At 41.8% G+C, this 25,457-nt stretch overlaps 1 protein-coding gene across 3 annotated transcripts in view; it reads left to right on the forward strand.

Annotated features, from left to right (window-relative positions):
• Positions 1–25,457, forward strand: part of MAJIN (membrane anchored junction protein) — a 46,263-nt gene that overhangs the window by 15,346 nt on the left and 5,460 nt on the right. For 2 of the 3 annotated variants that reach the window (XM_066626516.1, XM_066626512.1), the window contains exons 2-6: positions 16,258–16,375; positions 21,897–21,942; positions 22,126–22,201; positions 23,970–24,086; positions 24,821–24,852. In XM_066626516.1, coding sequence (XP_066482613.1) covers positions 16,302–16,375; positions 21,897–21,942; positions 22,126–22,201; positions 23,970–24,086; positions 24,821–24,852 — 345 coding nt within the window. In that variant the 5' untranslated portion in view covers positions 16,258–16,301. Of the gene's footprint in view, positions 1–15,515; positions 15,625–16,257; positions 16,376–21,896; positions 21,943–22,125; positions 22,202–23,969; positions 24,087–24,820; positions 24,853–25,457 lie in introns of all 3 variants that reach the window. The other variant, XM_066626513.1, reaches the window with a different exon arrangement.

Genomic DNA, 25,457 nt, shown 5'->3' on the forward strand with positions numbered 1-25,457 from the left:
AATAATGCATCTCTCTTATTATGACTCCTTTGGTCTTGAGTCTTGATTAGCAATGAAAGTGATTAATTCTGTGTACAACTTAATAAAAGTGTGTACAAAGCATATACAGCTCTTAATAAAAACAATCCAAAGTACAGTAGCCTCAACAATTCTCAGTTAGTATTACAAGGGTAATTGGCAATAATAACTGAAAAAGAAAAAGTCTGACACCCAGTTAAAATATGGTTGTGAAAAAGCCAAGCATAAATCAAAAGGATTGTTCCAAAGAGGTTTAACATCAGACAGGACAAACTGTTTTGATTGTGCCAGTGCTGGCTTCTTGCCCAGTTTGTGAAATATCTAGATATGAATCTGAAGGAGAAAAACTTGTTTAGATCTAGGTAGCTATTAAAAGTCTTAACAGCAGTAACCTGGCTGAAAAATATGTAGAATAGAAAAATTAACGGGAACTGTATATAGAAGCTGTAATACTGCAAACTTAACAATTTATTTTTACTTCATTTTATTTTAAGAAATTTATACCCTGCCTTTCCCAAAGCAAATGCCCAAGGCAGCTTACAAAGCTTTATAATCAAATACAGAGTATCACAACAATTAAAAAAAAAAATCAAACAAGGCATTGAAACATTAATTTTAACATTACATGGCAAAAAATAAATATCAAAACAGAGCAAAATTTAAGGGAAAAAGAAAAAAAGAACTCATTGAGCCAATGAGGAACACATAAGTCCAGGGAGGCAGTCAAGTCACAACATTATGTCAGAGGCGCAGAGGGCAAATATTCACTCAGCAATACCCCTCTTGAATTGCAGTGCTCAGAACCTGATGCAGTATTCCAATCTGATTAAAGGAGAACACAACAGTATTCTCATAATTTGGATACTATACTTCTGCTGATGCAGCCTAGAACTTGTCATCTTTGCTGCAGCGCCACACTGCCAGCTCATGTTTAGCTTGTCACCCACTAAAATGCCTTTCCTTTGAGCTATCACTTCTCGTCTAGACAGGCTAGTAGACAGTGCTGGGGGAGAGGTAGCGGCTGTGGTGCATGTCGGCACCAACGACGTGGGCAAGTGTAGCTGGGAGGTCCTGGAGGCCAAATTTAGGCTTTTAGGCAGGAAGCTGAAAGCCAGGACCTCAAAGGTAGCGTTCTCTGAAGTGCTACCTGTTCCACGCGCAGGGCCAGCTAGGCAGGCGGAGATCAGGGGTCTCAATGCGTGGATGAGACGGTGGTGTAGGGAGGAGGGGTTTAGATTCGTTAGGCACTGGGGAACGTTTTGGGACAAGCGGGGCCTGTACAAGAGGGACGGGCTCCATTTGAACCAGAATGGAACCAGACTGCTGGCGCACAACATTAAAAAGGTGGCAGAGCAGCTTTTAAACTGATCCCTGGGGGAAGGCCGACAGGAGCCGAGGGGCATCCGGTTCGGGACTCCTCATCCCTATGGGATGAGGATGGGGAGGTTAGAGAACAACAAGACAAAGGCAGGGTAGGAGAAGAAATTGGGAAAGGTAGGGTGATGGGATGTGATAGACGGTTTGGCACAATGAGAGGATGCGGGGACAAAGGAGCGAAAAAGCAGCCCATCCTGGGGCATTCCGTGTATAAATGCTTTTATGCGAATGCCCGAAGTCTACGAGCAAAGGTGGGAGAACTGGAATGTCTGGTGACAAGGGAAAATATTGACATAGTGGGCATAACGGAAACCTGGTGGAATGCGGAGAATCAGTGGGATACCGCAATCCCGGGCTATAAACTCTACAGGAGGGACAGGCAGGGGCGTGTTGGAGGTGGGGTGGCCCTTTATGTTAAGGAAGGGATAGAATCCAGCAAAGTAGAGATTGAAGGTGGGTCCGACTCCACCGTAGAATCTCTGTGGGTTAAATTACCAGGCTTGTGCAGCAATGTAATACTGGGGGCGTGCTATCGTCCTCCAGACCAGAAATCTGATGGGGACCTTGAAATGAGGAAACAGATCAGGGAGGTGACAAGGAGGGACAGGGTTGTAATCATGGGGGACTTCAATTATCCTCATATTGACTGGGTCAATTTGTGTTCTGGTCACGATAAGGAAACCGGATTTCTTGACGTGCTAAATGACTGTGGCTTAGATCAGCTAGTCAAGGAGCCCACCAGAGGACAGGTGACTCTGGATTTAATTTTGTGCGGTACGCAGGACCTGGTTAGAGATGTAAACGTTACTGAGCCATTGGGGAACAGTGATCATGCTGCGATCCGTTTTGACATGCACGTTGGGGGAAGAATACCAGGCAAATCTCTAACAAAAACCCTTGACTTCCGACGGGCGGACTTCCCTCAAATGAGGAGGCTGGTTAGGAGGAGGTTGAAAGGGAGGGTAAAAAGAGTCCAGTCTCTCCAGAGTGCATGGAGGCTGCTTAAAACAACAGTAATAGAGGCCCAGCAGAGGTGTATACCGCAAAGAAAGAAGGGTTCCACTAAATCCAGGAGAGTGCCCGCATGGCTAACCAGCCAAGTTAGAGAGGCTGTGAAGGGCAAGGAAGCTTCCTTCCGTAAATGGAAGTCTTGCCCTAATGAAGAGAATAAAAAGGAACATAAACTGTGGCAAAAGAAATGTAAGAAGGTGATAGGGGAGGCCAAGCGAGACTATGAGGAACGCATGGCCAGCAACATTAAGGGGAATAATAAAAGCTTCTTCAAATATGTTAGAAGCAGGAAACCCGCCAGAGAAGCGGTTGGCCCTCTGGATGGTGAGGGAGGGAAAGGGGAGATAAAAGGAGACTTAGAGATGGCAGAGAAATTAAATGAGTTCTTTGCATCTGTCTTCACGGCAGAAGACCTCGGGCAGATACCGCTGCCCGAACGGCCCCTCCTGACCGAGGAGTTAAGTCAGATAGAGGTTAAAAGAGAAGATGTTTCAGACCTCATTGATAAATTAAAGACCAATAAGTCACCGGGCCCTGATGGCATCCACCCAAGGGTTATTAAGGAATTGAAGAATGAAGTTGCAGATCTCTTGACTAAGGTATGCAACTTGTCCCTCAAAACTGCCACGGTGCCAGAAGATTGGAGGATAGCAAATGTCACGCCTATTTTTAAAAAGGGAAAGAGGGGGGACCCGGGAAACTATAGGCCGGTCAGCCTAACATCCATACCGGGTAAGATGGTGGAATGCCTCATCAAAGATAGGATCTCAAAACACATAGACAAACAGGCCTTGCTGAGGGAGAGTCAGCATGGCTTCTGTAAGGGTAAGTCTTGCCTCACGAACCTTATAGAATTCTTTGAAAAGGTCAACAGGCATGTGGATGCGGGAGAACCCGTGGACATTATATATCTGGACTTTCAGAAGGCGTTTGACACGGTCCCTCACCAAAGGCTACTGAAAAAACTCCACAGTCAGGGAATTAGAGGACAGGTCCTCTCGTGGATTGAGAACTGGTTGGAGGCCAGGAAGCAGAGAGTGGGTGTCAATGGGCAATTTTCACAATGGAGAGAGGTGAAAAGCGGTGTGCCCCAAGGATCTGTCCTGGGACCGGTGCTTTTCAACCTCTTCATAAATGACCTGGAGAGGGTTGAGCAGTGAAGTGGCTAAGTTTGCAGACGACACCAAACTTTTCCGAGTGGTAAAGACCAGAGGTGATTGTGAGGAGCTCCAGAAGGATCTCTCCAGACTGGCAGAATGGGCAGCAAAATGGCAGATGCGCTTCAATGTCAGTAAGTGTAAAGTCATGCACATTGGGGCAAAAAATCAAAACTTTAGATATAGGCTGATGGGTTCTGAGCTGTCTGTGACAGATCAGGAGAGAGATCTTGGGGTGGTGGTGGACAGGTCGATGAAAGTGTCGACCCAATGTGCGGCGGCAGTGAAGAAGGCCAATTCTATACTTGGGATCATTAGGAAGGGTATTGAGAACAAAACGGCTAATATTATAATGCCGTTGTACAAATCGATGGTAAGGCCACACCTGGAGTATTGTGTCCAGTTCTGGTCGCCGCATCTCAAAAAAGACATAGTGGAAATGGAAAAGGTGCAAAAGAGAGCGACTAAGCTGATTACGGGGCTGGGGCACCTTCCTTATGAGGAAAGGCTACGGCGTTTGGGCCTCTTCAGCCTAGAAAAGAGACGCTTGAGGGGGGACATGATTGAGACATACAAAATTATGCAGGGGATGGACAGAGTGGATAGGGAGATGCTCTTTACACTCTCACATAATACCAGAACCAGGGGACATCCACTAAAATTGAGTGTTGGGTGGGTTAGGACAGACAAAAGAAAATATTTCTTTACTCAGCGCGTGGTCGGTCTGTGGAACTCCTTGCCACAGGATGTGGTGCTGGCGTCTAGCCTAGACGCCTTTAAAAGGGGATTGGACGAGTTTCTGGAGGAAAAATCCATTATGGGGTACAAGCCATGATGTGTATGCGCAACCTCCTGATTTTAGGAATGGGTTAAGTCAGAATGCCAGATGTAGGGGAGAGCACCAGGACAAGGTCTCTTCTTATCTGGTGTGCTCCCTGGGGCATTTGGTGGGCCGCTGTGAGATACAGGAAGCTGGACTAGATGGGCCTATGGCCTGATCCAGTGGGGCTGTTCTTATGTTCTTATGTTCTTATGTACCACAGAGTTCCAGAAATTGTTGGGGGTGGTTCCAGAGGAGTAGGCTATTTGTCTGGGTGCCAGTTCTCCTCTTCTGATGTGAGCTAAGGGGAAGAGTGGGGATAACCACCCCTCACATGTATGCTTATTTATCTCTTAAGCCCACACCATCTTTCTCTTACTTTATACATGTTTGGACTAAATCATGTATTGAAATAGATGAGTGAATCTTCCTCCACCATGGTCATAAATCTTAATACTATCCTTGTATTAAAGATGTAATCTGGACCTTTGAACTGCAGACCCTCTCCCTCCCCCATTCTTATATAAACTGCTTTGACACTTCTCTTGTGTTTTAAAAGAGCTTGCTATATTTCACGACTAGCTGATGTGAGAGAAACAAAAGTCCAAAGTTCTCCAGAACTATTTGCACTTTGGTTCTCGTTTTATTTTCCTCATTCTCATCTCTTTGCTTCATAAACCAACATTTTTTAAAAATTTGTCCCAGAAAAGTTAATTCAGATTTGTCTGGCTATAAATAGAGATAAAAAGCCAATAGTTTTGTCTGCAACTGGAATAATTACAATTTGGTCAACTGTTTCTTACTTGTGATTTATTAGGAGTATGTGGGCACCTTTCCAATGACCCTAACAGGAAAAATGTTTATATGCACCTAATACAAATGTTTCCCTCAATGATAGCTAATCTGGCGCAATCCTACATCCTGGTTTGGAGAGTAGTATGGCAGCAGTACAGATGTAAATGTGTGTGTGTCTGTATGTGAAAAGTCACTGCAGAGGGGAAAAAGCCTCTCTACCGCTCTTGGGGAAAAAACAAACAGGAGATATATTCTTACCATGTATGTTCTTGTGTATTGGAGGGGAAAAGGGAGAACTTTTCCTTTCCAGAATTAAAAAAAAAATAAGGCATTACTGAAATGGTAGGACATTGATGGGAGGGATACAGTAGCCTCATACATTGCTATCACAGTAGTATGAGCTGTGCTTTATTGGAGGAAAATAATTCTTTTCTTGCAATCGTTGTTTGCTGTTTGAGTAGTGGAAAGATTTTTTTTTCTGAATTGGAGGTACAGCATGGAGGAAAGGTGTCCGTATTTCTTGCAACCTGCAAAAAGGAGCTGAGAGGTGGGCTTTTCTGCTGTGGGTTGAGTTCTGCTTCCCATGTCTCCACTCTTCAAGCAGTGTGCAGATGAAATGTAGATTGCCTCTTCCTCTGCTATTCTTATCTTCATGCTTCAGGCAGGCTGTCCACCCTTTTTTTTCTTTTTCTCTCAGGCATCTTTTGTGTGTTTATCTATTCAAACATTTGTTAGGTGCATTATACTTATTAATGTTTTAAACACTTTTGGAGGGGAATTTGATCTAAGATGGAGTGGCAGAGACAATTATTTTGCAACTGACACAAAGAGCAGCCAATTAGCACTGTGCCATTAACCAGGGTAGTGTAGTGGTTTGGGAGGTGGACTTAGACCTGGAAGAACCAGGTTTGAATCCTCCCTCAGCCATGAAACTTCCTGGATGACCTTGGCCAGTCACTTTCTCTCAGCTGCACCTACCTCATAGGGTTGTTGTGAGGACAAAAGGAGGGAGCAGTTGTGTACACCAGTATAAAAATGCGAAAAATAAAATTAATTCCGACTGGTGCAAATCGGAAAAACAAGTTTCCACTGAGCTAGATCTGAGGGAAAATATTATACATGTGCCTCAGAAGACATGAGTGTTCTTCTGCCTGGGCTCACTGTTAAAATTATGTAATATGCACTGTGGGATGTTTTAATCCATATGTACAAGTCTTATCCTGAAAAAGTGGCAAACACCCAAGTGTAGGATGTAGAAGAAAAGGGAATTTTGGCAAGTCACAGCTTAGTATGCAAAGGCAAGGAAAGCTACACCTGCTGAAGTTCTCTTTTGCATAACTATTTAAGGTTGAGGAAGATCCCTGTCTTTACCTCAGAACACCCTACCTACATAAGACATCAAACTGACAGCAGCCAACACCAGCCATGTAAAGTAGTTTTCCACATGGCTGGTGGGTTGTGATTAGCATGGTTAGTCACAACTTATGCAGCTTTGCTCTACCTAGATTTCTGGATAATCAACAAATATGCAGGTGGTAATTTGAGGTCAGGGCTAGCCCTGGGATAAATAGTACCCTGGAGAAGGAATGATTTTTACACCCTTTAACCCAAGTTGTGTGGCTTGTGTAAGATTGTAAACTCTAGCAGCAGGACTTTTTAAGACTCTGGGAAGCTTGGAGGCAGAATGTTAATGTCCCTTCGTCCAACACTTGTTTTCTTTTCACTGCATCCTCAATGTTTTTCTTAGCTTAAAAAAAATAAAAGAGAAAAGAACCAGATGTAAATGTAATATGCTGAGCTGATCATTTTAAACACTGATGGGCCACTCTCGGTTCCTGGGTCTTGTGGCAATTGCCACCTTCTCTTCCTTTCTGAATACAGAGAGCAGGAGGAGGAGTGATATAGACAAGTGGCTGGAGCCCCCTACCAATCTGCTGCCCAAGCAGGGGCAGCTTAACCATGAAGCTGCCTGAAGTGTTCCCATGGAGCGACACCCATAGGGGGTGGCAAGTGGATGAGCCCCCACCCCCCATTTCCCTACAGCCCTCTCAGATTTTCCTCTGCAGTGGGAGAAAGTTGGAAGAGGATTGCGGCAATTGTGCCCGCCTTCTCTCACGAGTAGTGTTAGAGGGAGAAGTGGGGGGGGGAGCAGCCATGGCCTCAAATCACTTCTTCCTGCCCATTTGGTGCATACAAAACATCCAGTAGGCAGGGAAAGGTGATCTGGAACCTGCCTGCACTTCCCTGAACTGCATATAGCCTCCCTTCTCCACCCCTCTTCAGTTTGCACATGGTGTCAGCATCTCCTGAGCCTGTTCATTTCAAGCAGAAGTAACATGTATTGAGGAGGCTACATGGTGCATGCTGTGTAGGTAAAGGGAAGGGGAGACAGAATGCCTGTTCACCTTCATTCCATAGGTGTGGGTGCACATACAAGCAGTGGGCAGTGATTCAGGTGGCACAGTGGCTTGGGCCAGCCCTGTGGCTGGGGTAACTGCTTCAGTTGACTGCATAGATGGGCCATCCCTATACGTTGTTGATATTCAGGTTAGATGTAGAGCTGAACCTGGTTTTGATTTCCAGCCCAAAATCATTCCCCACAGAACACCTTTCAACTTGCGGCAAAGGACAATCAACTTTAATTCTCCCTTCGCATTCCTTCCCTGACCACATTTAGCACTCAGTAACTTGCAGCGCCTTGTGTTCCACTGAGCTGCATGCAGGCATGTTTTAAAAAATGCCTTTTAAAAAGGTGAATTAAGACCAGAACTGGAAAGAGCATAAAGCCCTCCATCTTTACTACTACCTTTGCATAGAAGTGTCACTCTGTTCAATTGCCTGTTGGAAATTGCCAGCTAGAAGTTACTGACAGCCACTGTATCACCAGCTGGGGTCCAGCAGAGGGTGCTGCATAGTAAACCATAGAGTAAATGAAAGGGGTAGTATGACAGCCCTGAGTTTTGGATAGCTAGTTGCAAAGGGGAACTTTTGTAGTGGCCAGGACAAAATGGCAGCTATGGCAGAAGGTAGGAGTGAGTGGTGAGAGAAGCCTGTCATGACTCCCTCACTACTGGCCCTTGACTCACCACCTGGTCTCTCTGTCCACAATTCAAGCAGGCTTATAAATCCACCATCTATACCCGCTTCCATCAGTTTCACCTTTATTCTTTTGCCCTCTTCTTTTTTTCCTTCCAGTGTTAAAAGACTGAAGAAATTTTAATAGAAGAAGGAAGTGAAAACGATGTCAGTTTGAAGGTGGCGCGGACGTGTGGTGGGTGTGGAGGCAGGTGAGGCAGAGCCTCCCTACTGGAGTGTGCTGCAAACGTGTGAGGCACCCAAAACCAGCACGCTATGCGCAATTCAAGCTCTGCGCATGGGTTGTGGGTGCCTCAACCCACAACCTTTTGAAACACTCCAGTAAGGAGGCTCTGCCTCAGAGCCCCAATCCTATGCATGTCTACTCAGAAGTAAGTCCCACTGTCAGTAGAGCTTACGCCCGGGAAAGTGTGGCTAGGACTGTAGCGTCCCCTGCCTCCCCACCTACCACATGTCCCTGGAAGCTGGTTATACTTGTTGTAACTTCTGTGTTTCTCTTTTGGTATACAGGCCTTGGCATTGCTTACTTCAGACTGAGAAACCAGGAAGGTTTCCCCAAGAAGGGTGCTTAGTTGTTTTATTGTAATGAGGGACTTCTATTGTCAGGGTGATTTATTGTGCCTATTTTCTATAATATGTGTTTTAGTACAAAAACACTGCACCTTCACAAAGGCCTTGAGGGAAATTTTGCTCCCAAGGAGAAAGAATATGGAGGGACTTTCCTTGTGGAGGGAAATTTGATGAGGAAAATATATAAAAGCTAGTTCCACAATAGGTGTACTTTCTGTGTAGTGTGGCTCCAGCTTAATGGCACCATAATTTCCTTCCCACTCATTCTCACTACATGCATGAGGGACTGCTGCTTATCTCAGATTCAATACAGGCTGCCTTTTCTGCTTTTTAAAAAATCAGTATGTAAACATTTATTCCAGTACAAATCAGGATATAAACATTGTATTTGAGTAATGGCCTTTATAAATTTTCTTCATCAGATTTCTCTTCACACATAAAAATATTCCTTTCGGGAACAAAGGGAAATTTTTATGTGTGAAGAGAAATTTGATGAAGAAAATTTACAAAAGCAATTTTATTCATAACTTTGCCTGTAACTTCTTGTTCAATTATTGTAAAAGAGCAAGCTATTCTCTCTGTGTTGTGTTCCTTACCCCTTGACCCTGAATGTGTTTTCTTGAAGTAAGATTTGCAGAGATTTATTCCCACTGGAGCTCATCCTTAGTTTTATTTTGTTCTGAGTTTCGTTTTTATGCTTTCAAAGACGGTGGTGAAAAGAATTCCTAGCTGAGGCCAAGGGTGAAGATGTAACTATTTAAAGAGAACTGGGGCTAATTAGGAAGTGCCTTAACCACATTTAATGTAAAATGTACGTTTTTCTTTCCTGAGGTGAGCTATAGAAAACGGATTTTCTGAGTTTGCAGAGTTGTGAGGTTTGATTCTGAGAAAAGCTGGCTCTGGTGCTGATTGACTAACGATTGTGACGTTATCCATACCTCCTTTCCAAGTCCTTCCAGTTTTTTAAAGTGTGTGTGAAGTACATTGAAAGTTAAAGAAATGTACATGTGCCACTGAGGGCCTAGTCAGGTTTGAGCTTAATCATGCAACTAGATCGGATGGGAAAGCTTATTTTAGAGTTAAATAGTGAGGGGCCACAAAACAGGGCAAAAGTGTGTTGGGTTAGAGAATTTAATAATTTACCCCAAAACAAGGACAGATCGTGACCATCCACACAACAGTTTTTCTGCAGGATTACCATTATTATTTATTTGCAATTCTGCAAGCAGTGGTCTTGTATGTAACATAGTACAGTAATTGAAAGGGGCATTCTAAGCCCATATTTCAGGTGGCACATTGCATAGAATGTAAAAGAAAAATTATTCTTTTTGCAATCCATAGCTAATGAGAGCTGATAGTTTGAATTTCCTAAAAAAAAATAGAATCTTTGTCGAAGGCTCATCCAGATTTCCTGAAAGCTGATCTTTTAATATTCCAATTAACAATACACATTTTTTAATTGAGTGAGACTAAGCAGAATGGAAAAAAGCAATTAGAAAGCTACAACAAAATTGATATTTTAAACACCCAACTAGACAGCCCATCATCATTTTCATTTACTATCATTAGGGTAAATTGGTTTCCTGGGAGATGTCCCAGTTAAGTGGATTTGCTGATTAAGAGTGTCTTGATTAACCGGAATAGACTACAAGGGCTATTCAAAACAATGTATGCTTTGGTCTTTGCCTCCCATTGCATGTTGTGTGTAGAAAAGAGGCATTTCCGCCACCTCCATAGCTTGCTGAGAATTTTCTGTGACTGACTGAAAATAGCATAGATAATATTTCTATTTCTGAACAGGATATGTATCCTATTTGCAAAAACTTTATTGTTTAGATTCTGTTTTATAGGAAATTTTAAAATATGTATGTACAGGACTTTTACATGCTCTACTTCTCTGAGCAGTGAGACGTTCCAAAGTAACAGATTTGCGAAAATGTGGGCTTTCTTACACTCTGGCAAGCAACATCAGTGGAATGAGTAGTATTCTAACAATGTTGCTGCCTGTGACTTCCATTCCAGTCTGTGCAAGATTGAATCCTTTCCGTCTCTCCAGAATCTCCCAGCTCACATGAAGCCTTTATCTTTACTCACGCTCAAGAGGAATTGCTTTACATTGAGGGTGTCAAATATAAGGCCAATGGGATGAATGAGGCCCCCAGAAGCTCTTTATCCAGCTCCAGTTATAATTGGGCTGTCCCAGCACTTTGGCAGCAGCTCTCTCACCCTCTTGGTTTGCCCTTCTTCCCATAGTGTTCCTTGCCTTCTGAGGCCTCCTTCCATCTTTCCCTCCCAGAGTCTCAGCAGAAGTGGTGCTGCTGAAAGGGCAGCTCTGGGGCAGCCCAGTTATCACGTAGGCCTGACAAGGAGCTTCTGTGGCTCCCTGTATCTGGCCTGTGAGCCTTGTTTTTGACACCCCTGCTCTAGCCCTTCCCTCTCTTCAACATTTGTGTTTCGTCCTCCTTTTCCAGTCAGGAAGTGGTAGGAGGAAGATCTGTGGAGGTGAGTGGGTAACCAGAAGTGCCCCCTGTAAGTCTACTGTCTGAGGCAACTACTTTAGTTGGTCTCATGGATAGACTGGCCCTGGTGAGGCTCATACTGTACTATATGTGTATGGAATTGGCCATGCCATGTTTTGGCCAAAACCACAGACTAAAAGCAGTCAGAAAAGGCCATCTGATCATGAGACCATCTGTTCTTAGATCTGTTCTTAGATAGGAGCCTCTTTCTGGTAACAAATGTAGGCAGTTTGAACAAGACATGGATATGGGCTGATTGAGGGCTGGAATGTTCCCAAATCCTTTATGTACAGAAATATGTCCTTCGGGTATCCAAATAAGAATTCAGAGGCTCTTGGGATGTGTTCTGCTTGTCTAGCTATTTTGACCAGCACTGATTGTTCAAAGAGAGCAATTACTATTTGCCCTTTCTCTGTTCCTGGAATGTAAGATAATTATCTTAATAGGGATCTTGCTGTTTCTGAAATTTTTATGTGTACATTCTCACCTCATGGCTTATTCATTTTGCTGTCATCCTAGAGCTGTCTTTTTTCAAGATGAGATAGGTTGCCCTATTAAGGTGTGCATGTTCCTGCCAGTCCCATTGCCATCCTGATATATGCATTGGTGGAGCTGAGAGGCATGCTATACCCCTTGATAAGCAGTCCTTTCCAATAATAATAATAATAATAATAATAATAATAATAATAATAATAATAAACTTTATTTGTATCCCGCCCTTCTCCCTGAAAGGGACCCAGGGCGGCTTACAACATGTAAAAACAATTTTAAAAAGCATGATTTAACACAGATAAAAACATATTAAAAACACATTAACAGAGGCCATAAAAAACATAGCAAAGAAGGAAGCGCATTATTGCCCCATAATCTTGAATTGTTTAATGCTGGGGAACCAGGAGGCAATTTTTCTACATCATTTCCTCCCCCCCCCCCCAATTTGGTTTTGTGAGTACTGTATATGCCTCCATCCTATTTCCTTTTTCTTGCTTTACCTGGGTCCTGCACTTGGACTCTGTGGTAGGCTAGCTTCTGGGCACAGTCTGTCAGTGTCAACTCTAGGAGTGTATGCTGGTAAAGCAGCAGTATACCAGGAAAGCAAGCACATTATCCCACTAGTACCTGCTTCTGTTGCTTCTCCTTTGTGGGTCAGTTCCACTTCTGGTACAAAGATGCCACCTATTCTTTTATGCCAAAGTTAGATCCCTTCTAATCTAATGTTCTTTCATGTCATGGCTATAGTAGGAGTGGGTTGGATTAACTTTTATATGGAGAGCCATTCATTTGTTTGAGCAGCCATCTGTAGTTTGGTTGAAGTGCCAAATGCAGGTTTTCCACTCCAGTGAGCGCTCGGCTTTAATGTCCATCTTCTAAGAAAGGAAGACAAGTAAACTAATTTCCACCTCCTCTACTAAACCTGTGACCTGAAAAGGACATGCAACAATTCATAAGAATGGAAGAGGATTTTTTTTTTTATACTAACATAAAATGATGAGTGACACCCCACCAGAAGTGGAACTTGTCCCTAACCTCAGCAGGTTTTATGACTGCAATCTAGTGTTAAGTGCTGAAATGGAAAATAGCAATCTGGGCCTTCCCAAGGTGAATGCAGCAGTAGTTGGCAGAGCATCATGGATTGCTAAATCTAGTTCGTAGCAGCTGGATGGCACATCTTAACTGCTGCCAAAAAAATAAACAATGTATTCTTCCTCTGTACCCTCCTACTGTGGAGAATGGGTGTACTGACATTTTGAATCCTTGCTTAATTTCTATGTTTGTTCACATGAGAAATTCAGTCTTAGTTTGGCCAATGCAGAAGCATATATGGCATTTATTTACATAAATGGGTAGATAAAATTGGACAGTTCAAAGAGGTATAGGCTATAGAAATGTAGCCCATCTTTTGTATGGATTGTGTTTTTAATTGGTATTGTAAGCTGCCTTGAGTTCTGAAAGGAGAGGCAGGGTAGAAATATTTTTTGTTAATAATAGTAATAATGAAATTTCTGGAATGTTTTGTGAACAACAAAATTTGGAATCAAACAGGATGACAGTCTTCAGCTAAATGTATGTACCCCTTATTCCTTTTGTGGGGGTGATTTCTCCATGAGGTTTAAAAAAAAAATCTTTTCTTTTCACTTTTAAAGTAACATATCCTCTAGACAGCCAAAGGTAATGTAATATGATAGTAGTTAATTTGATATATTAAGCCCAGGTTATTTAGAGTTGCACCACAATTATAGTCAAAGACAGCATTACTTTCTTTGTTAATATTATATATGTTTTTTAAAAATCATAATGTATTGTTAAAATAGTCTAAGGATTGATGCAAATAGAGTAAGTATAAAAGCAGGAGTACCTGTGACATTGACAGTAGTCTGTATAAAACATCCATTTTATTGCAAAATGTAAATGATTATAGTGCCACCTTTCAACAGTGTCCATTCATACCTGTTCCTTACTATACTTTTAAAGGCATGGCTTTTTAGGGCACCTTTGTCTTGTTTGGTATCTAGTTTGGATTTTGTCTCAAATGTTGGAAGACTTTTTTTTCCCCTCTCCAATGTTTTTCTTCCTTATTTGGAAGAGAGCAGGATCTCTGGTTTGCCAGATGAGGGCGTTCTCATCCTTTTTGTGGTTCCATTCAGGCCCTGGTCTTCTGAATGTCCGCTAAACCACTCCTGCAGTAGGCGTTGTTGTTACAGGAATATACTAAATCAACTGCCATGCATTCAACAATCTGCAGTTCAGTTAAAGCCTTTCTGTAGGATATTCTGGGGATATAGTTGATGGTAGGATTAAAGAATTTGCAGCATAGGCAGGAATTAAAAATTGTACTTTTAAAGCCATGTAAGGGGGGCATGTAACATCTGTCTCTAAAGCATAGTGGCTCAGAGAGTTTCAGCTGAATATGAAGTTCTGAGTGCATACAGTACTTGGTATGTAGAAACAACAATTAAGGCACATTTAAAAATCATTTTTATTTAATTTTAAGATTTGCAAACAGAAGTACAGTCAATAAAATTAAGTACAGTATCAAACAAAAAAAGGATTATGTGTTTTTAAAAAATTGTATCAAGGGAATCTGGTAGTATATACACAGGAGTCTGATTTATATATGTTAGTCCATAAATTTACCATTTCAACCCAGTGAGAATTGGGAATCTGGATCAGATTAATCTGCTGGTGGAGTTGATATGTTTCAGAATATAATTTAGGGTTTGGAATTCCAAGATGTCCCCCTCTCTTTTTGTCTCCCTTGATACCTTTGTTTTTGTACCAGATTTTTGCAACATTCCCCATAAGAAGAAACTATTCAGGATTGCATTCCACTGAACTGCATAAAATGATTTTAGCACCAGCATAAAACAATGTCAGGGTGATATCTTACAGTGGCACAATTTAAAAGGCATCTGATAATATGTTCATCCTAAGCATTTGCGTGCTGATATAACTACTTAATTAGTAGTTTAAGAACGTATGCTAACAGTGCAATTTTAAGCATGTTTACCCAGAAGTCAGTTGTGTTGTTCAGTGGGACTTATTCCCAAATAAAGCCCAATCTTAACCAGGCTGCCCACCCTACAATACAGTAGCGCAAAACAATCTGGGCTGTATCCTGCAAGACCAGGGAGGCAGCCAGAGGTCTCTTCTGAGCAGGGAAAAACAGCCTGCCCTCTCCTGCCCGGTTTCGCCTCCTCCCTGCCTTACCTTCATGCTCCATTCACCCAGGAATGCCTCCCCACTGCTCAGTGGGAAACCTACTGCTGCTTGTTCCTTATAGTTATCTGACTGGCGTGAAGGCTGGCCTCCCTGCCAGCACCTCCCTTATTCTGCCCATCACAACATGCCTTATGACACGTTTGTGACAGCCATCTTCTGAGCAGTGCACAGGAAACCAGCACTGGCCCAGGACAAGATCAGGCTGTCCGTGCGTTTAGGATTGTAGCCTGAGTTTTTCATTGGCACTGTTTTGAAAGCTAAGTTGTGCAAATCAGCTATTGCAAATAGTGTGAATTTGCACAGAGCTTCACAAATTTATTTGCCTTCTTGACTGTAATTTGAAACAGTAGAGCCAGAGATGACATGAAATAGCAAGAATAAATGAGGTTCCTAGTAAAGTTAATCAATATTCTATAACACTATGGCTTACAGATGGATCACACCATGACTTAATATGTAGTGCTTATCTCCAAACCGGGCCATTACTTTAAAATCTGTTGAGAACACACTGACATCTTTGGTGATCCTGGTGCCAGCAAAGGTCAGAGAATATGGATCTGCTTAGTTTTCCATTAATGTTAATTTACTATTTGTTGGCAATGTCTTTGAGTGTTGCTTTCTGAAAAATTGAATATTTGGGGGAAAGACAACTTTCCTCCGAAGAAAAAGCTCGAAAAACAACAATAGCTCTCATTAGGAATACATAAAGGCATGGTTTAAAAATGAAATCAACAAAGTACCGGTTGAGTATCCCTTTTCTGAAATGGTTGAGACCAAAAATGTTTTAGATTTTTTTTAAATTTTGTAATATTTGCTTATGACTGGGGTCAGGAGAGAAGACAAAGCAGCAGTAGAAGACATGGAGGGTTAGAGTGTGGCAGCTAGGCCTTAGCCAGCCCTTCCACAGTAATGGGTGGATGTGGAATGCAAAGCATCTCTAGCTAGCTTCCCACTTCACCCAGCCCCACCACCTGAATCAAGAGTTTCTGACCACTCCATGGCTGAGCTCTCCTGGCTAAATTCATAAAACATGATCTTGTGGACATCAGTCCCAAAGAGGTTTCTGAAACCAAAGAAGTCCACAATGCCCTTGATGCCTTTCTGAATGGTATAACTGAAGTTGTGTAAGATTTATTCTAATAATATATTTTCTCTGATTGTTTTTCTTGTGTAGGCTTGAATTCTGAACACACATCTTTAAAACCTTTTACATATCCAATGCCTCAGACAAGGTTTTTTCATGTAGGAGTATATGTATATAAATTTAAGATTAAATATGGCAACACCACAAGGTAAGTGGGCCATTCAATTAATTTGAAAGCCTTAACTCTTCACAGTATTGTTCAGAATAAGAAGCAGAATTAAGAGAGATTCAAAAGCTTAAAAAAAAAACTTGAGTTCAGAGCTGTAAGAACCAGAAATTTTATTTGAAGGAGGAAAATATTTAATGTTGCAAATCTAGGTTTGTGTAGCAAGTAATAGTCCATCCCTTTTTGGATGCCACACCAATGCTGCACAGACACCAGTGCAATGTCTTTTACAGCCTAAGCCTATTCTGAGAATGAAACACACACAGGCTAGTGCAACAAGGGCCAAATGCTAAGCCTGTCCTGGCAAAGCAACAGTGGCACCACCCTTTCCAGTAACACACCAACATAGCCTACTATCCACAGTGAAAATACCAACATAACCTATTATCCACAGATTGGTATCCTGACGTTGGCATGTCATCATTGTGACATCCAAGGAGCCAATCACTACATCTAATCATCCTAATACTGGCAACCAGAGAAACACCCCCAGGGTGAACTGAGCAGGGGGTGGGGACAGGTGCAGGACCAATACTGCAGAGATATCCTGCTGCCAGCCACTAGGAATGAATAACACAGACATAGGCACCACCATAACCATGAGGAGATTCCCTAAGGACATTACACACACACACAACACAACGATGCCACAGCACCCCCACCTCATACAGGAGTTATAGTGGCATCAGCAGCATAGGGGCAAAAGCAAAGAACTGCTAGGAACTCCCTGCATTCAGGGTTCAAGTCCGCCCATCCCACTCACACAAGCACATCTTTTTAGCAGTGCAGAGCACAAATAGAATGATAACTCCCTTGGAAGAGGGCAATCATGTGAAACAAACACACAAAAGTTCCTCCATGGCAAGGGTTTGAGAGTCTCCATGGGGACATTCACCAGCTGGTAGGAACCCTTTTGCCAGGGGAGGGACTGAGATGAGTCACAAGGTGAGCCTCAACAGTACTCAGGCAAAGCAGGGTGTTTTGAACACCCTGGGTGATTGAAATCCTGCATAACTGATTGGCCCAGACTTATGGCTGGCCAATCGGGTGATGGATCGAAATCCTACCATCCGATTGGCCCTCTAGTTAATGTAAGTTCTGGCCAGTCGGGTGATGGATTGAAATCCTACCATCCGACTGGCCCTCTAGTTAAGGTTCCAATTGCACCAATCATGGGAAATCTGGGTGGAGTTAAAGGCTATAAAAAGCCTGGGGTTTGCCTTGTATTTCGCTAGGTTCGGTTCTGAAGATGGAATAAATGTATTGAGCTGTTATCACTATGCCTTCCTTTATTCGCATGGACCCACTATATAACAGGTGACTCATTGCACAAAGACAGGAGTTGGGAACCAGGTGAGACAAGTTTGAGCCTAGCCAAGAGATTAGCTCCTACTAACAAGGCACTTACCTTTTTTCATGACTGGCCAAAAACACCCTTGGCAGGGACAAAAGAAGACAGGGAAGCAGGGTGGTGTTGGCTTTTTATAGGAGTTGGCTCAACTCCTATAAGTAATGTGTACTTTGAAAAGCCATTGTAATTCAAAATGTAACAGTCTTCCACACACATATTTCAGTAAAATGAAGGCAGAGATGTGACAGTTATTTATACATAGCAGAACACTTGTAGGCCCAGTGTTTAGGGCCAAAGTATATGGAACAGTGCAACCATGTGTAATAATGGTTCAATGAGTCCTTCTCCATTTGCCAAATACCCTTGGGACAGATTGCTTTACCCTCACCAGCATCCTGGACTCATGTTAATCTGGCAAGCACAAGATCATAATATTGTGGTGGTGGTGGGGGGGGGGGGGAGGAACTTTTGAGGAGGGTAGTTTCTGAAGGATAGCAGTGGGGAGAGTTAAGTATCCCATTACTTCTTGTATCTTCTCTGGTGTAAAGCATCCCATCCTCCATGAGGATTTGTAACAGAGAAGACAGCACCAGGCTATCATTACAGGCAGCTGCTTCTTTATAAGTGTATATAGACAGTGTACAGTTAAGATTTTTAAGACTGCAACTCTTAGCATAGTGGCTTGAAGTAGATCTCATAGAAAGTTTCTGTGCACTTGAGGATCACCTTCTCCCGTGTGCCCTATTATGAACTCAGGCCAACTGATGACACCCTCTTAATCAAACCATTTCTGTGTTCAGCTGAGACAGAAAAGTTTTAAAAACGCACATTCTCAGTGGCTTTCTCCATCCATTTGCTGAACTTTATCCCAATGCAGAATTGCCAAAATTGAAGCCTGGGAACTTGTCAGAAGTGGTGTATAATGCCTTCAGGGCTCAGAATTAAATAAAGATATGGTGGGGAAATGTCAGTGAATTTAGTTAAATGTTAATCTGTTCTGCTTGGGATTTTTTCCCCTTTTGTTATCTGCCTGTTGTCTATGAGTTCTTTTTCGACAACCACTTAGTTGAGACTGGACATTGTGATTTGCTAGTGAAACAATACAGCATTAAAATGCAAAAGACAAATGATTAGTAAATTTAGGACTCCATGGTTGTGTGCTGTTAGTCGATGATAGTGGGGCTGGGCTGCACAGTGGCACAGTAGTGGTGGATTTGCACATTTTAACTGAATGCATAAAAACTACTGGGTTGCTCTTTGACAATAAATATTTCCAGATTTGGGTTTGCTTGCCCAAAGTAGCATGATTGATAATACCAGTGCTTAAACTGTGATGTTGCTCTTGTGACTTTGGGGATTGTCCTCACTGACATGCATAAGAACTGTGCAAGCACATTGCTGTTCTCTAGTATAGCTTACATTCATTTTAGTGTGACTTGAGCGTAATTAGACTGAGCTCCTAGACCTAGTGCATGTCTATGAGCTGTTACCTGTCCAGAACTGTTGGGTTTGGACAGGACGAAAATAAGTCAATTTCTAAATAATTATTTACATTTTATAGTTAAGGTCTATTAAAGGGTATAATTTCAAATGGAAGAGAGAATACTACTTAAAATTGAGCCTTCATGTTCAGGGGAAGTCTGCCTCTGAATACCAGATGCTAGGACAGAGAGTGGGGGATGCTATCTGCATCATGCTGATGCAAGCTGGTAAAAGCTAAAAGCCAAACAAACGTATGAAGCAAATGTAATGCCATGCTCACACATTATAGTTTATATGTTTTGTTCAAATGTTTAAAAAGCCTATATGTGTTTAGCATTTCACAAATAAGTTTAAATCCATTTTGCTCAGAAGCTTCAGGGAGACAGCCTTTGTCTGCAAACTGCGAACGGCAGGCAATAAATTAAGCAGAGGAATGTCTCCTTGGCTTTCCAAGCAGATAACACAAGGGAGTTTTGAGGAGTAATACATTCCCTCCTGCTCTTTTGTCTCTAGAGACAAAGTTGCCAGAGAGCACCCAAGTCATTTATAAGTGAATCAGTTTAAAACAAATGCTTAATAACGTTAATGCAATGGGTGAATTAGTTAAGTAAGAAATAAGGGAAATGTTATATTCAGCATGCCCACAAACAAACAGGCTTGGATTCATGTTTGCTCTCTCTGAAGAAGTTTAAAACAGCAGGCTGAAGGCAAGAGCCATAAATCAGAAGATGTTTTATTGCTAATCAATAAAAGCATCAGATAAGAGGAGACTGGAATTACCAGCTATCAGGCTAATTGTCAGAGTGATGGATGAAGCTAGGCAGAACAGACTAAGTTTCATTTTAAATAAGAAAATACTCCCTTTTGCTTCAAACTATGTAAAACATAGCTTGCTGGAAAGCACCCCAAGTCTATTATAAAAGACCAATCATTTATACAAATAGTAATGAACCAAATGTTAATGGGTGTTTATAGCTAAATTAGTTAGAAATAGGAAAATATTATGCTTAGCAGTGTTTAGAACAAAGAGAGCATTTTTGATATCTGAAGCTGCAGCCAGTAGACAAGCAATAGGGCCAGCTTAGCCTAGCGGTTACTTCTACAAGCAATAAATTAAGCAAAAGAATGTTTGCTACTGTCAAACAGCCAAAGCATCAGATAACAGCTACCCACACTGAATGTTAGGGAGGAAGATGCTGGGAAACTTCCGACATCTTCAAACTCCCTGCTTATTAACAGAGAAAGCACATTAGAAAGAAGGGATTTTTGCATTTTAAAAAATTATATTTTCAAAAGGACAGTGTTATGAACACTGGGGAGCTGTTTAAGGCTAATTACACAAAGACAACACACAAGAGCATCATGGAAGTGTCAAATCACTAAGTTAGCATGCAAGCCAAATATTTTTAATGCTTAATAGTTATTGCTTAGAATTATAATCAATATATATATATAAAGGCACAGTAAAGAGTTTAGCTGTTAGATTACAGCATGAAATACACAAGAAAGGAGAAAGCTATTAAAGCCTTTAGTTTGAAAATGTATCCCTGTTACCTTGAAAACTCCTTCAGAATTTATTGCATCTCACAGATAAGAACTCTGTAGACTCAGGTAACAGATTTAAAGACTTATAATTGGAACTAGGAAAGTACAACATACAGAGAATTATGGAGTGATCAGAAAATTAATGTCTTTCCCCTGGTGCCAAGAGTAGATAGTTGGGTTCAGAAGAAGTTTAATGTAAAGGACAGTCTATCTTGTTTGACAGATAAAGATAGTGCTTGGTAGATACAAAACACCTACAAATCATCTGAGACAAGAACAGATAAGCAAGAACATTCCTAAGAGTGTCTCCTGATCTGGAAAGTATCATTAGAAGCCTTAATTAACAAAGACATTCCAGAGAAACTCTGTCTGAACTCTAAGTTAACAGAGAAAGCAGGATTTAACCAAGAGAACATCTCTTAAAAATCCTTGTTTGCAGGAAGAATTCAGTTTGTTTTGTATTGAATTGACTTGTACATACTGAGAATGAGAGAAAACCAAAGGTTTAGATTATAGAGAATCTACATTGTTTGATAAAGGGAATTCAGATTAATCCTGCAATAAGTGGGTAAACAGTGCCACCTAGTGGTTTTAAAATATGTATGCTTTTGCCATAAAAGGACATTGTAACTTGAGACTGACCAATCAGATGTTTGTAAACTTGTAACCAATCCTAAGAAAGTTTCCATGTCTGATGTCATGAACCCCCCAGCCAATGACAGTGAGATTTTTCAAACAAAGGAGCCAGAATCCTATATACACCAAGGATTCACACTGAAACATTGCTTTTCTCTGGAGACACTGAGCGTTCCCACCTAGCTCCCAGTGCTCTCATCACTTTGGACAAGAGTCTTTGAGAGGCCCGTTGCTGGCAACGAAATAAAGAAGCTTGCAGATGATCACCATTCTTGCCTACCGAGTTTGTTTTCAACTTTACTTTTAAAGTTTGTTTTTGAAGTTTGCTTCGGACTTTGCATTTCACCTCGCAACAATGCCTTCTGATTGAGCTTCCCAGGGTTTTGGCTCTTACAGATAATACAGTAGACTAGATAAATCATTGGTATGAACTAATTACAATGCCCATTTGGTTGTCATTAATTTATTTCTCTTATGATTGTTTTATAGTGTTAATATTGATCTTCATGAAAATATTGTCAATGAAGAACTAGAGGTGAGGTTTGAAGCTGAGATTTATACGAGAAAGCTTAACTTGGCAAATGTAAAATTTAATGTAGACCTCCTTGCTTAGTGTAATCTTACTGCAGCAACTCCAATTAAGCTAGTCTGTTCTAAAGTGTTGAATTAAAAATTTTGCATGCATTAATGGTTCCATAATTTCCTTTAAATCTTCTAGGAGGCCATTCGTGTAATACTTGGAAACCTTGATGATTTACGCCCATTTACTACAGAACATTTAGTCATATTTCCTTGTATCCTTCTGGCAGCAAAGAACTAATGTGAGAAAAACTGTAATCTGATTCTTAACCACATTTAACATGACATAAGCATATATGTTTCTGTTCACCATATCCTAATGGGAAATAACTGTAAGCACCATCATGCTAGGTAACTTTTAAAGTAGTGAACAAGGCACAGTTGCCTATGTACTGACATGAGATCTATTTGCTGAGGAAATTCTACTCTTGTGAAACTTGTACTGTATTCACTGTTTTTGGTGAAATAATCTCCCAAATTTGCATTGCAATTTTTGGTGAGAAAGAAATAACTATGGAAACAATAGGGAAGATTTTACAGTTCCCTTGTACATACAGTTTGCCACAACAGAAGTTATCTCCATGTGGTAAATTTTGTACATTTTTTAGATTTTAGTTTAGATTTATGTCCACCTTTCACACAAAGGCCCTGCCTTGAGAAGCAGTCTTTATCTTACTATCACTCATTTGTTTCAAAAATACCTATTTGTATATTCTCTCCCTTCTTAAGCATTCTTCCTCTTTTCTCCTTTGCTTTAAGATTGCTTCTATGCTTGGAATCACCTTTTCACCCTCTCTTATTTAGTTCTTTTCTCTTAACTCATTGATCTGGGATCAGCAACCTTTGAACCCTTTACACACTTTGAATCGAATGCCACTCCCAGATGCGTGGTCCTCACCCCCAATTTGCCAGTGTAGAGGGGTATGAAGGGAGTGAGGGTTTAAAAATGGGACTTGGTATGTCACTGTAGAGGTGGAAGTTTGGGGCCTAGGAGTACATCAGGTTCTTCTGAAATCTGCCTGCTCATCAAAGCCTTAGATAGAAAGATGTGTACACTTTTGATCCCATTTTTGAATTTCCCATTACTCCTGTTCTATCTTCTTTCTTTGAACTTAGAAGACGTGTGCAGCCCAATCCACCAGGCCGCAGCGCTGGTCTCTGGTGCACAGCCCTGGCAACAGCTGGCACAAAAGTGATGTAAAGCACTTCATGGTGGCCAAGCAGAGGCAGGTGCCAACATGGAGGCCAGCATGGCTAAGCACTAGGCCTTTGCATCTCAGAGAGGCTCCAGGTGCCGACCTGCCAAGTAGCATGGAGGTGTTCTGGGGCAGGAGGAGGGCGGGAAGGGGTGAAACCGGGTGGGGGAGGGTGGCAATCGGGGTGGAAGGTGGGTCACTGGGCTCAGGAGGGGGTAGGAATAGTGTCAGAGGCTGCTGCCTGATCCTATCCCCCCTCCTGGGTCTAGTTCACCAACATGGGACTACACGTGCCTGCTCCAGCAGTTTTGCAGGTGCAGGCCCAAGCAGCACCATAGCGGCTGCTGGGGTTTTCCCCAGGGCAAGAGGGCAAAAGTCTCTTTGCCTTAGGGAGACCTTTAGCAGCCTTGTTGCCCGCATTGGATACAGTGGTGGCCGTTTCAGTGCTGCTACATCGTGGTGTGGGCACGTTGGATAGGATTGGGCTGTAGGTCTTCTAGTTCCATATGAATGAAGCTTGTTTGGGGATCTTGGGCTAGTCATTATATTTCATCCTAACCTACATCAAACGGTTGTTGTGAGACTAAAGAATTTCTTGACGGAAGGATAGGATGTACTATTACAGCTTACAGTGCCTGCTGTGCAAATGTTAGTGATAGGCAGTACCTGCTGTATTCCTATCTATCCGACAGCCAGACTGACTATAAAAAACCCAGATTGTGGTCATAACCTCTTTTTCTCTCCTGAATGCTGCTGAATTGTTGAACTACTTAACTACAGCATTCAGATTTAAACAAATGGGAAAGAGTGTCAGACTTACGATTCAGGCATGGCGATGCATTCCTTATTCCCTATCCTTATGTCTGCACTCTTTACATAGAATTGAATTCAAGTGTATTTTTAGGTAAGTTCAGAAGAAATATTGAAGTCTTTTGTATAGACATGATTGTCACATGGAAAGCAAATGGTTCCTTTGTCTCTAGCAAATATCTACCAGGGCATGCCCAAGTCTTCCTGATACCTTGGAGCAGCATGCCAGATGCTGTCCTCCCCCCCCTCATCTGATGATGTGGCCTACTGCAGATTCAAGCCACTTCCCGCTCATTCCAGCAGAAAACAGATTATCTACTGTACTTGCTTTTTGCGAAGATTTTGCAAACCGAGAAGTGCAGGACTTCTGGATTTATGTACCGGAATAAAGGATCTCCTTCATTCACACGGTCCCCTTTAAAAAAACTGGAAGTCCCAGACTTCAGGTTTGTGAAAACTGATGAAGTAGTAAGGGGCTTCCCCCCATATGCCGCAGCAGAAGTGGATTTGGCGTTGGGCAGCATCGCACATCATGCTACCCCATCCACACCTTAGAGCAACAGATTTCACAGACTAATCATGCACTGTGTGAAGAAGTATCTCCTTTTGTCCATCCGAAATCTCCCACAAATTTTTTTTATTGGATGACCCATAGTTCCAGTATTTTTTGAGGGGGAAAAACTTATTTCTATGCATTGTCTCCACACTGTGCATCATTTTATAAATCTTGATTATGTTAAGTGGTTTTTTTTTTCTAAGCTACTCACTGCACCAGTAAACATGTCATCTACTACTGTCATTGTTTATCAAGTACCATGTATATTTTAGGTGAAGAAGAATTCAGGGATACCTGGGACTCTGTGAGTAATATTTTTTGTGAAATTTCATACTGAAAGGATGAGTGAAAGAAGAAGGGAGAGCTGCTTGGAGTTTATACTTTAATGAAGTAGAACATGATAATAACTTTAAAACACCAGAACAAAAATAATGCTGAAGTGTTGCTGAAATACAAGCACACAGATGATGTGTGTTGACTTCATCTGCTTGAATTTAAGACTGCAATCCTAAAAACACTCTCTTGGGAGTGAATCCCATTGAATACAGAGGAACTTCTGAATAAACAGGCACTGTTTACTGTCAGGCTGCAGCGACAGGCCATAATCATACTTATGTGGAAATAAACATTTAAAAACCCATACAGAAATTCCCCCAGAGCAGACTACTGAACAGAACAACAGGAAGAACAACAAACTGAGAAAAGGCTCACCTAAATAAAAACGTTTCAAACCTTGCCAGTAAGCTAACATGTAGAGCATATAGCTCAACTCAATTGGTATCAGCACTGCCACAGAGGAAGACCTCCCCTTGTTGCAACCAATTGGGCCTCAGCCATGGGTGGCACATGGAGAAACCTCCCCTCAGATTACCTCAGGGGATGAGCAGGTTCATATGGGAGAAGGTGTAC

This window comes from Tiliqua scincoides, chromosome 4 (assembly GCF_035046505.1).
Source record: "Tiliqua scincoides isolate rTilSci1 chromosome 4, rTilSci1.hap2, whole genome shotgun sequence".
NCBI classification, from domain to species: domain Eukaryota; kingdom Metazoa; phylum Chordata; class Lepidosauria; order Squamata; family Scincidae; genus Tiliqua; species Tiliqua scincoides.